The 12,969-nt window shown below is 42.2% G+C and overlaps 1 protein-coding gene across 1 annotated transcript; it reads right to left on the reverse strand.

Annotated features, from left to right (window-relative positions):
- Positions 1 to 10,911: 10,911 nt before the first annotated feature.
- Positions 10,912 to 11,319, reverse strand: LOC110901773. Its single transcript, XM_022148555.1, has one exon. It carries the CDS (start codon positions 11,317 to 11,319, stop codon positions 10,912 to 10,914), a length of 408 nt encoding a protein of 135 aa, XP_022004247.1.
- Between the last annotated feature and the right edge of the window lie 1,650 nt (positions 11,320 to 12,969).

Below are 12,969 nucleotides of genomic sequence, written 5' to 3' on the forward strand. Positions count from 1 at the left end.
GGTGAATATTAGGACTTAAATAAATAATCCTAATATTAACTAAAAGGTGAATAAAAGCTTTTAAGGAAACAAAATGGATAAAAGGCCCGAGTTAACGGGACCTAAAATAAACTTAGTCATAAATATTCCCGAACCCGCTAAGTTAACTAGAAATGTAAAACCTAGTTAATAAGTGGGAATATCATTGAAGGTAATTTAGGTTGTAACCTAATTAATAACTAACCAAACACGAGGGACCAAAACCGGGTAACTTGAAAATGATATATAAACTTAAAAATAAAACACAAACACACACACAAGAGTATGTGTGCGCGTGTGAGGATCGACCAGGGAAAGCTTTAGGGAGCTCAAACCCTAACTTCAACAAATCCATCAAATTGAAGGTCAAATCTGGTCCAAATCGGATGCATGAACACATATTAATGATCACCAAGTCGTGGGGATCACAAGGTATGTTGAATCTTATGATTTAGTGATACTTTGAAATTATGATGAACAATCATAATCAAAATTCTGGAATGAATGTTGAATCTATGAGTGTTATTGTGATGAAATCCATGTTTAGGAACAACCCTAGTTAATAATTTGATAAACTAGTGTTGAAAAAATAGAAATTTGATGATTACCCATATGTGTGCTAAGTGGGTTTTATGACAAGAAGATGAACACTTGAATTAGAGTGTTAAATTGATGAATATTGATGTTATGATACTAGTACTAAGTGTAGTTCATGAACACTAGACATGAAAGTTTGAATTTTGATGTTAATCTTGGTAAAAATAACTAGTTGTGAACTAGTTAGCAAATGTGTAGAAGTATGCCTATTAGGTGTTTGATGAAATGCCTAAATGAGAAGTAAAGTGTTGAAATTCAATTAAAACGTGTAATTGGCAAGTTTGACTAATTACATGAGACATGGGATAAAACGGGTTCCAATCATAATGTTGATTTGCCTTGATCATGCATATTATATGATCAAAGGTAGTTGACTTTAGAAAGTCAAACTAACTAGTGATGAAGTCGAATAATAGTTTCGACAAAGAAAATAAGTAAGGTGGAATAGTCGTGATTGTCAATGACTAATCTAACCACCTTGTAAATGTTGAAAATAGTTTGACGCTCAACGAGCTAGGTGAAAGGCTTGGGGAAGGAAGCGGGTCAAACGAATCAAGAATGAAGGAAAAAGCATAACTCGGATGCAAGGTAAGTATAGCTTACACTAGTCTTAGATTGTGTAATATTCTCTTAGCGTATAAATAACGAATGGAATAACTAAACAATTAAAATACGATGTTCCGTCGTGTAGGCGTACGGAACTAGATAATCAAAGATGAAAGAAACCATAATAATGGTTAAAAAAAGAAGTAAATTGATAACTCGATCACATTATGACGAAAGTGGTAATAAAAGGTTTATAAGTAAAAATGACCGTACCGTGTTAAACGGAGCGGGTCATGTACTTGAGATGATAATAAATATCATCTCGAAAAGACAAGCGGTCAATCCGGCCAAACGGGTCAAAAGGTGTAGACATCACCTTTTGACAATATCGACTGATGATCTTTTGTCGAGTTATATGCTTACAGGAATAGAAATCCAATGGATACTCGTATCGCTCTTATTTAGTGATTTAAAAAGCAAGGTATTTATAAATCGGGTCTACTTGTTGATCCAGGCCAGGTATGCATATTCATGTCGTAGTTAAAATGCTATTTTGGTCGAATAAATGAGAAAGAGAGTCTTTCGTAGTAAAAAGAACATAATCGACCAAAACGCCCTTGTTGGCTAATTCGAGCAAACAACCTTTAAAAGTTGTTTGGAAACGAGTTCTATGATTTGTTAAATACTTAGAATAAATAGAGAAGCATTCGAAAGCGTTTTTAGGCTTGAAAATGCTTAAATACCCGTAACGGGTCAAAATAAACATCCGAGTAAAAATGGGTTTAATTTGAGTAATTAAACCGGCGATTAAAATCTAATATGATAGGCAACATTAAGTCGAGAAGTATATGTGATATAAGGTCCAAATAAACATGTTTGATGGTGAAATCACAAACGGGTCAAAATTGGCAAAAAGGGGGAAATAAGCCGAAGACTTAGAAGTCTTAAAATTTGTTAAGTCGAATGTCGGATTTTAACCTCATAAGATGGAGGATTAAATTACGGACGCGTAGGAAAAGGAATCGGGTAAAACGGATGCAAAACGAGCAAGTTATGCGAGTTTTAGCATTTATGAATGTTAGCTGATCTGGGCGTCGTGCATGGTCGTGCGCTTGGCCGCATGGTCGTGCGTTTCCGAGTAAATCAATGCACTGGCTTGTGCACTGCCAGTGCCCCCAACGTTGTAGGAACTGCACGGCCGTGCGGTTGGGTGCATGGCCGTGCGGTTGGGTGCATGGCCGTGCATCAGCTGCCAGTTCAGTAAAATGTGCAGAATTGTTCAAAAACAATCCCGTAATCGAAAAGGAGTCCCGAATCGTATTCTAAACTTATTATATAATGTTTATGGGATGCGATGAGCGTGTATGCATTTATATATGGAAAAACTGGATGCAGGGTCCACCGTAAATTACGGTGCCACCGTAGTTTACGGTGGAGATGAAAAGCCTTACGATGGCCCCCTACTGGTTTGCGGTAGGGGTATGTAAAACCAGTGGCCACCGTAAATTACGGTGCCACCGTAATTTACGGTGGAGATCAGGGTGAAACTTTTATTTTTGTTATCAAATGTTTCTCGGACTCGTTTAGACACGTTTTAAGTCCTGTATGACTAAAGCATTTCATGTTATTGAAATGTAGGTACTTGGATGCCGGAAGACGATCAAGCTCAGTGAAGAACCGAACATTATAAAGATTCACGCTTCCGCACAATGTAAATCGATATTGTTAAACGACGAATTTTGTCACTTTAGGCGGTGTACTTGGAAATTATGAAAGTATTAATTAACTCGTATTTTCTAAGGATACTTAACACTAAATACATGTTTGTATTCGTAATTTTTACGAAAACCTTTAAAATAATAACTAGAGTGTTACAGATAATAGCGTGCATTGTGCAGACCTGCTTTGCTTTTGCGGCTATGGGTTGGTGGAGCGATCTCCGGATGTGACTGGCCACTGTTTCCGCCTCGCTTTTCCCATCTCACAGCTTTTCAACCATTCAACTGTTTAACCATTTGAACATTTACATATTTAGTCATTTTATTTAGTCTTGGGCTACCCCCGTCATCAGCCCCCCAAGTCAGATGTTTTTGGGTAATGAGCTCAAAGACTTCTGACTTTTATGCATGTATTTTATTGTCTGAAGGTTTCGAGGGTTCGTTGCTTGAAGACTTGAAAGGTTGAAGGCAGTTAATATTTGAATTTGAATTTTAAATAACTGACAATTGATTTGATTGATGTATGGCAGTTGATAGGGTGGCGGTTTTGCAGAGGTTACTGTTTGCCATTATTACCCCTATTGTAGGTTTACATTTATTTTATATTTGCAAATCCTATCCATTTTAGTCATAAGTTTTCCAAGTTTCTGCCATTTCCTTCCTTCTCTAAGGTTAGTTTCGGTTTCCTTTACACCTTGCATTCTTCATTTTCTGTTTTTCAAAAATGGGTGCTCGTAAGGACTTAGCAAAATCATTTTCTCGGTTAACACAAGAGGAGGTAGATTTATTTTGTATGGAATATGGTATTGATAGAAAATTTAACCCAACTGCTCCTGCTTGTGATGTTCCTGTTGATAAACCGATCCCTGGTTCGATTGCCCTTTACTGTCGTCATTTTCAATGGTCAAATCTTCGTTATCCCTTTTCGTTTTTTGTTTTGAACCTGTTGGAGTATTATCGGGTTTCTTTTGGGCAAGTTCATCTGAAGGGGATGGCTAGGGCTTTGCATTTTGAGGTTTTGTGTCGTGCTCTTGGATATGATCCTTCCTTGTTGCTCTTTCGGCGGTTTTTCCGTTTGGCCAAGAATGGTGACTGGTTCACCTTTGAAACATCAAAGGTTGATTCTTGCCTCATCTCGTCTATGGTTACAACACTTGGGACCTGGAAGGATCGCTTTTTCTGGGTTTCCGAGTCTATTATTCCTTTCAAGATGGTGTGGAGGCATCCGGATGCTGTTCTCAATGATCCGGAGCCCTCTGAATCTGAATTGAATGATGCTTTTCTTACAGCCATCCGAGGGTGCCCTTCGAGGGTTCGTCCCTTCCCTGAACATTTGTTAGTTCTTTTAGGGGTTAGTAACATTTGGGGGAAAGCCGATCGGGATCCGGTACTAATGAGAAATGGCGTGGGTATGCATTTTCCCTTTTTGCCCTTTTTGCATTTTTTCTGACTTATGACTTATTTGCTTTTGTTTTGTTTTTTGTAGTCATGTCTGCTTTGGATTTTATCAAAAGTGATGATACTTCTGATGTTGTATTTGGAGATGCTCCGTCTGTTCCTGGCGAGAATGTTGTGGTTAGAACTGTTGAGCAAAGGTTTGAGGGCACATGTTATGTTAGTGTTGCCAATGTCAAGGGTTTTTCAAAGTCCAACGTTCCCAAGTCTTCGACCCGTCGATCTTCTCGTCGGTTGTTGAAAGTTGGTCCTCAATCCACTTCTACTGAACCAGTGTACTTGAGTGATGATATTGAAGTTTCGGAAGATCAAGGTGGTGAAGCAGGTGCTGAGAAGGATAATGAATTAGTTGTTCATGGTAAAAAGGCCCCAGGCAAGAAGGTTGTTGCTACCCCTGTTCAGGAGTCTTCAAGCAGGGACGTTGAAGGGTTAGATCCGGAAGGGATTTATGTGCCTACTTGGTTAGTGAAGAATGATGACACCTTCGAAGATGCTGCTGTTTGTGAGGATGCTCTTAGTCACCTTGCTCCTCCTTCAGTGCACAAGACCATTGCTGGGATGGATGATGACTTGATGTTGTCTCGGATGGTTTTGAGTACTTGCAACCTTGCTGCTATGCTTCCTCAAGGTATTGCCCGTTTTCGTCAAAGGATGCAGGAATATGAAGAATTTTCCAAGAAGAAGGATAAGATGAAATCCTCCATTGCCTCGATGAAAAAGGAGGTAGCTGGTTTTGCCGAGAAAGAAGCAGCATGGGAGAAGGAGGTTAGTGACTTGAAGAAGATGCATGAGATTGAGATGGGTGATTTGAAAAAGAGTTTTGAGGCTAACTTATTGAAGTTAAAAGCTGACCGGGAGACTTTGGCTGTTCAGCAACAGGCTTTTCGTGAGGAGAAAGAGGGGTTGAAGGCTTCAGTTGCTCGTTCTACCGCTGACAATCAGTGGTTAATTGAGCAAGGTTTCCAGCAGGTTGTTACTTATCTTTTACATTCCAAGGAGTTCAATTCTGCCCTTGGCGATGTTTATACTAAGCTTCTCAACCTGGGGAAACACCAAGGCCTCATTGCTGGTTATAAGCCTCATGAATCCGGCCATCCTTTGGAGAGGTCACCTCTATTTCGTCCCGAGGCTTCTGACGTTTTTAAAGGCTCCGTTGAGCAAATGGAGAAACTGACCTATCCTTACATCCATCAAGTTTCTGCTTGTTTTGGTAAGCCTCTTACTGTGTTGCAGGACTTGAACCGGAGGGCCTAAATGAAAAAGTTTGTGCCGAAATCTTGGGCTCTCTTTCAAGGAAGAGATCCTATTCGGGGGACAGTGATAATACCCTTTCAGGTCAGCTGGATGTTCCTAAGGATGCAAGCTTGGAGGCTTCAGCGGTGGGGGGTGATGGAGGTTTAAAGACTAAGAAGCTGAAGAAAACAAAGAAGACCAAGGGCGAGGGTTCTGGAGTTTCCAAGTCTGTTGATTCTTAATTTGTAGCTTTCTTAGCACTAAAAACAATTTATGGTTTGTAACCCTTAAACAATATTAGGTTTTCAGGGACCCTTAAGGTTCCTGTTGGTTGTATTGAAGGCCTGTGTGGCCGTTTGAACAATTGTTAGGTTTGCAAGTTACTATGACTTGCCTTAACTTATGTTTGGAAGTCCTTTAGGGCTTTTCTTGATATGGTATGATGTCTTATCTTTCTTATTTATGTTATGTTTTTAGACTTGTGTCTGTTTTTGTTAAGGCAGTCTGTTTGGCTTTAACCTTCCAAGCCTTTTGGCTGTCTGTTAGTAGGTTGAAGCCTTTAGGGTTTCGAGTTGTTGCTTGAGTGGCTTGAAGCCTTGAAGGCTTCTTAGACTTGTGGCCTGACTTGGTTTGTATCTTTGTGTTTTTTGTCCAAGTGATTTTGTTCTTTCAAATTCTCTTTGTAACTTTGTCTTTGTCCAGTTTGTGCTAGCCTTATGTTTGTCATACCTAAAAGGGTTCAGTGCTGCAGACACTTAGCCTTGGTATTTTTAACAAGAAGATCTAGCACCTATCCTTTTTATTATTTCTTTGGTTTTCACTTGAATTTTTCAAGCCTTTTTGTTGATTATATTTTTAAGGCTTAGGGAACATTTGGTGTAGGCTGTTCACACCCGTCTATGAGACAATTTTAGGTTTTCTTAACAAGTCTCATGGAGTTGTATTGATTTAGGAACTCACCCCTTATATAGGTTCATTCAACCCTTGAACCTATTGAGCGATGTGGCCTGGGAGCTCATCCCTTTACATGGCCCTTGCCATGGAGTTTTTTGCTAGGCTCTCAACCTGATCTTAGGATAGAAAGACAAGTTTGATAAAGCAACTTCATTCATTTCAGCAATACTTGCTTTTTACAAAAGATATTCATAATTCTGCTTGGAATACATTTTGATACAAACCAAACTTTCCTGTTTAAACATGGAACCTTTTCAGGGTTTTGCCATTCCAATGCCTTGGAAGCCTTTTTCCTTCTGAGTCAGCCAGCTTGTAGGATCCACCTTTGTGTGCTTCAAGGATGGTGTATGGGCCTTCCCATTTTGGGCCAAGATTTCCTTGATTTTCTTTCTTGCTGGCTTCGTTGTTTCTGAGGACCAGGTCCCCTGGCTTGAAACGTTCGTTCTTGACTTTTTTGTTGTAGTAAGCTTCCATCTGTTGCTTGTATTTGGCCTCTTGAATTGCGGCTTGATCTCTTGCTTCCTCTAGGAGTTGTAAATTCAACATGATCTCTTTTTGGTTTGTTTCGGGATTCATGTTGACAAGTCTTTGGGTTACAACTCCTATCTCAGCGGGGATCACAGCTTCGGATCCGAATACCAAGCTATAAGGTGTTTTCTTATGGCTTGTTTTTTCGGTTGTTCTAATTGCCCATAGGACACTAGGCAATTCTTCAAGCCAGTTGTTTTCGTATCTTCCCAATCTTGTCTTGATGCCTTCTACTATGCTTCTATTTGTTCTTTCCACCTGACCGTTTGATTGCGGATAAGCCACTGAGCTAAAAACCTGATCGATTTTGTATTCCTTGCACCAAGTGCTGAAAGGCTTCTCAGCAAATTGTCTTCCGTTGTCAGTGACAAGTACTCCCGACAATCCATAACGGCAAATGATGTTTTCCCAAACAAAGTCAATGACCTGTTTTCCCGTGATTTTGGCAAGTGGTTTGACTTCAGGCCATTTGGTGAAATAATCTACTGCCACCAGTAAGAATTTTACTCCCCTTTTGCTTGGGGGAAATGGACCAACAATGTCCATCCCCCATTTGTGGAATGGCCATGCCGAGGTTATTGGGACTAAGTCATGCTTGGGACTTCTTGGAATTGGTGCATGAATTTGACAAGCATCGCATTTCTTCAATTCTTCGGTTGTATCGCGGTGCATTGATGGCCAGAAATATCCAAGGTTCATGAGCTTTGCAACCACCGACCTAGCTCCAAAGTGAGCTCCGCACACACCTTCATGAATTTCTTTGATCAAGTACTTACTTTGCTCCGGGCCGACACATCTTAACAAGGGAGCAAGGTAACCCTTTTTGTAAAGGGTTTCTCCTTGTAGTACGTATTGCCTTGCCTTGATCTCAACCCTTTTAGCTTCTACTTGATCATTCGGCAATTCACCATTTTTAAGGAACTTTTTGATGGGAGTCATCCAGTTTGGATCTTCTTCGGTAACTACATCTTGAATTTCCAATTCATCGATTGATGGGGCCTTCAACACTTCTACCAGCACCTTCTTGGTAAGGTTGGCGAAAGTGAGAGATGCAAGCTTACTTAGGGCATCAGCCTTTTTGTTTTGAGATCTGGGGATCTGTTTGATGTTGCATGCCTAGAAGGTACTCATGAGTTCCTTGGATTTTTCTCTGTATTTTTTCATGTTGGGTTCCTTAGCTATGTAGCTATCATTCACTTGGCTTGAGACCAGCAACGAATCTGTGAACACTTCAAGCTTTTTGATCTTCATCTCTTTAGCTAGCCTTAAGCCAGCTATTAGTGCCTCGTATTCAGCTTCGTTATTGGTGGTCTGAAAATTAAAACGGAGAGCATATGTGAATTCCAGCCCTTCTGGGTTGATCAAAATTAGCCCAGCCCCTGACCCTTCAACGCTTGAAGCCCCGTCGGTAAAAAGCTTCCAGGCTTCAGGGTTGGAGGGTTCAGTAGTGGTAGCGTTTACTTCAGTGATTGCCTGGTTTGGAACTTCCACAATGAAATCGGCCAAGACTTGTGCCTTGATAGCTTTTCTTGGGACATAGGTGATGTTATGCTCACCCAGTTCTATGGCCCATTTGGCTAATCGCCCAGAGTTTTCAGGTTTTTCAAGCACACTCTTAATAGGTTGGTCGGTGACCACTTGTATGGGGTGTGCTTGGAAATACCTTCGAAGCCTTCTAGCTGTTTGAACTAGGGCTAGGGCAAGTTTTTCAAGGGGAGGGTATTTTGTTTCAGCTAATTTTAAAGTTTTGCTGAAAAAATAAACGGGTACCTGGGCCTTGTCTCGCTCAATGGTGAGGACTGCACTGATGGCCTCGTCAGCAATTGAGAGGTACACCGATATTAACTCCCCGGTTTTTGGTGCCGCGATATCTGGTAGGGAAGCTAAATGTTGCTTCATCTGGTTGAAAGCTTCTTCAGCTTCTTCAGTCCATTTGAAATCCTTCTTGTCTGAGCAGTTCTTGAGCGTTTTGTAGAAGGGCAGAGATCTTTCGGCCAACTTTGAGTTAAGACGCTTCAAGGCTGCAAGCTTCCCGTTTAAGCTTTCAACCTCCTTTTTTTTTGGTGGTTTGGCTTCGAGGACGGCTTTCACTTTGTTAGGGTTGGCTTTGATGCTTTGCTTTCCAACAATGTGACCCAAGAATTTTCCCTCCTCGAATCCAAATGAGCATTTTTCCGGATTAAGCTTCATGTTAACCTTCCTGAGGTTCTTGAAAGTTTCTTGAATATCGTCAAGCATTTGATGTTCCGTCTTGCTTTTAATCACCAAGTCGTCAACATATGCCTCCATGTTTTTGCCGATTTGGCTTTCGAAGGCTTTGTCAACGAGTCGTTGATAGGTAGCTCCTGCATTTTTGAGACCGAAAGGCATCTTTTGAGAACAAAAGATCCCTTTGTCCGTGTGAGAGGCAGTTTTTTCCTCATCCTCTTTCTTCATGAGGATTTGGTGATAACCCTTGTATGCATCAAGAAAGCATTTGAACGAGTAACCTGTGAGGGAGTCAACCTTGAGATCAATTTCCGGTAGTGGGTAGCAATCTTTAGGACAAGCCTTGTTAAGATCCTTGAAATCTATGCACATCCTCCAAGAGTTGTCAGGTTTCTTGACCATAACCGGGTTTGCAACCCATGGTTGATACTTGACTTCTCGGAGAATACCGGCCGACACAAGCTTTTCAACCTGTTGGCAGGCTGCCAGACTTCTCTCGGGTGCCAGACTTCTTTTCTTTTGGACCACCGGCTTGACATCCGGTGGTATTCTTAATTCATGCTCGGCAATGTTCCGAGGGATCCCGGTCATATCTTCTGGACACCAAGCGAATACATCGCTGTAATGTGTTAGCAATTTTTCAAGGTACGAAAGGGTCTCTTGAGAAAGGTTTGGATTGACCCTTATTCGTTGTTTAGGGTACCTAGGGTTTATGACCAACCTTTGCCTGTCTTCTTCGCTGTTTGAGTTTTCTCCTTCAATCATGTAAGCTTCCTGAGAGGGTTGAAGGGTTGCTATGCCCCTCTCGGTAGGAAACTTAACCGTGCCATGGCCAACAGACACTGCCATGTAAAATGCACACTTTCCTGGTCTTCCGATGATCACGTCATAGCTTGAGGGGATGTTGATAACCACAAAGGTTAATGGTTGGGTTCTTTCTTTTAAACCTTCACTGAAACGAACATTAAGGGTCAGCTGCCCTAAGGGCTTGAGGGGTATGTCAGCGATACCTTTTATAGAGGTTCCAGAAGGTTGAAGCCTTGAACGTTCTTCATTGCTCAAGCGGTTGAAGAATTTTTCGAACATGATCTCAGTGGCTGCCCCAGTATCTATGTATGCCTTACATGTTTGCAGCGTTCCCACGGTAGCTTCTACCACAAGAGGGCTAGAAAGAGGGTCTTTCTCCGTAGGGGGGAAGCAGACACACTGAAGCTCCCAAGCTTCCAACCGCTGTCTTTTATGAGGAACCCTTCCATCAAAATTCACCATATGGACTTCCTTACCCTTTCCTTCAGCCATTTTGTCCCGGACTCCCTTTACCAAATGAGCGAGTTCTCCGGACTTAACAGCCTCTTCTATTCTTTTCTTGAGTTGGAAGCAATCATTGGTGTGGTGACCTTTTTCTTCGTGAAACTCACAGTATTGGGTGGAGTTCTCGTTCTTTCTGCTTTTGGGGAGAGGCCTAGGAGGCCGAAAGTTTGTTTGACTTCTTCTGTTGCAATGATTTCTTGAGGGGTCTTTGTGAGGGGTGTGAAACTTATGCCTTTCTCCCTGCTTGAAGGGTTCCGCCTTCAGACCTTCGAGGGTCTGAACCCTTTGGCCGCCTGTCATAGGAGTTGAAGTTCCCCCTTTTTCTAGCTGGGCTATTGCTTCGCTAGCCGGATCCTCTTTTCCTTTGTTCTTTAATGTCTACAGCCTCCTCTCCCCGGATGTGAGCTTCGGCCCTTTCAAGAGCCTCTTCCAGGGTCTTGGGCAGGGATTTGTTGAAATCTCTTGTGAGATATTTAGAGGTAATGGCATTCATGAAACCAGCCACTCTCATTTTCTCGTCCGCCCCTACATAAGTCAGACCTTCCTTTTTGTATCGTTCAATGAACGCATGAAGACTTTCATCATCTCGTTGTTTTATCTGGAAGATCACTGTTGCGTCTTTGACATATCGCCTTTGTTGGGAGAAATTCGCCAGAAAACCCTTGCTTAGGTCGTCAAAGCTTCGAATGGTTTGAGCAGGTAGATCGTTGAACCAAATTCTGGCGGATCCAACAAGGGTTTGCATGAACATCAGGCAGCATTCAGCGTTTGACCATTTCTCTATCCGGGCTGCACCAGTGAAGATCTGAAGATGGTCCTCAGGATCTTCAGTCCCATCATACGTTCTAATGTGGGACGGCATCTTATTCTTTGATTGGAAATCATAATCGGCTATCTGCCTTGAAAAGCATGAAAGGTTAATTGGCTTGTAAGGTTTAGCCAAGTCTTCTTCAGCCCTTGCATCCACATTGTTGCCATTGCCGTAATTCCCCTAAGTGGCTAGCACTTGATTAATGAAGTGTTGCCACGGAATGTTGGCCTTCATCTGGGTCATCATATTGGGCATGAGTTTGAAGCCTTGAAGGCTTCCTGGACCAACCGAGCAGTTTATTCCGAGAGGGGTGCTCATAACAGCGCTTCGTGCTAAAGGGAGCACGGACAGAGCTTGCTCCCACGTGGTTGTTACAGATGCTGGATAGCTTGTTACTAGGGACTGTAGGAGCTGGTCAAGTGTTAGCTCATGTCCCAAAGGAGCACCACTAGTAATTGGTTGGGAAGAGAAGATAGGATGCACCGTAGGATTTGTCATAGTGGACAGATAAGGGTGAGGATTTGAAGGATTACTGGGACCAGCCTCACTTCTTGTAGTAAAAGGAGGTAGAGGTGGTCCGGGAGACAGTGTTGGTTCAGGTTCATCATAGTCTACACGAATCCACACTCCTTTTTCTCTTTCTTTACTCACATGCTGGTTGAGAAGTGACCTTAATTCAAGGAAGTTGTTTGCAACCCCCTCGGGGGTAAGTTCAACACGTGCTGGGGTGTCAGAGACACCGATATTGGGAGATGGGACCCCGGATCTGGACGGAGTCGGTGTGTTGAAGGTGAGGAACTCGGGTGTGCTCCCCGGAGTTGAGAAAGATGTTGGTATAGCCACGTGAGCTTGGCTAGTACCCGGGGTAGAAGTGTTTGGAATCTGATTTACTTCTCCCGGAGATCCACTTTCAGACATGGTGATTTTAAGTGAAGAGAGCTACACTACTAGGTCTTTTTTGAGAAGAAATAGCGGCGTAGCCCCACGATGGGCGCCAACTTGTTAATGCAACAAATACAAGACCAACGGTAGTAGCTGGGTTGGTTAGGAAAAAGGGTTGAAGGGTTCAACTTTGCCTAACGCAGGTCGCGGGTTCCCCCCAAGTTTGCAAGACGTGGAAGGAGGTTTACTAGTTTGTTGTTGTTATTTGCTGAAGATTCCTTCTCTGAAATGTACTCAGATTCGGAAGCGGGAGCAAATGGAATGTGTGTGGTGGATGTGAAAAAGAGTGACTTGTATGTAAGCAAGTACTCCACACGAATGACCAGAGATTAGAGAATCAGAGCTGGCCAGGAGATGTTTTCTGAAGTAAATGAAGTGTCAATTTATAAGAGAAGACATCTCCCGAAGTAGAATGTGTTAGACTAGTAACCTTGCTTGTAGTGGAGGGTTTCCCCTTTTGGGGGTTAAAGGCTTTTGACCCCTGGATAATAGCGTGCATTGTGCAGACCTGCTTTGCTTTTGCGGCTATGGGTTGGTGGAGCGATCTCCGGATGTGACTGGCCACTGTTTCCGCCTCGCTTTTCCCATCTCACAGCTTTTCAACCATTGAACCGTTTAACCATTTGAACATTTACATATTTAGTCATT

Source organism: Helianthus annuus, chromosome 13 (assembly GCF_002127325.2).
Source record: "Helianthus annuus cultivar XRQ/B chromosome 13, HanXRQr2.0-SUNRISE, whole genome shotgun sequence".
Taxonomy (NCBI): Eukaryota; Viridiplantae; Streptophyta; class Magnoliopsida; order Asterales; family Asteraceae; genus Helianthus; species Helianthus annuus.

Excerpts from the sequence above, each read along its gene's own strand:
- LOC110901773 (XM_022148555.1), bottom strand. The coding sequence starts at position 11,319 with ATGTTCATGCAAACCCTTGTTGGATCCGCCAGAATTTGGTTCAACGAT.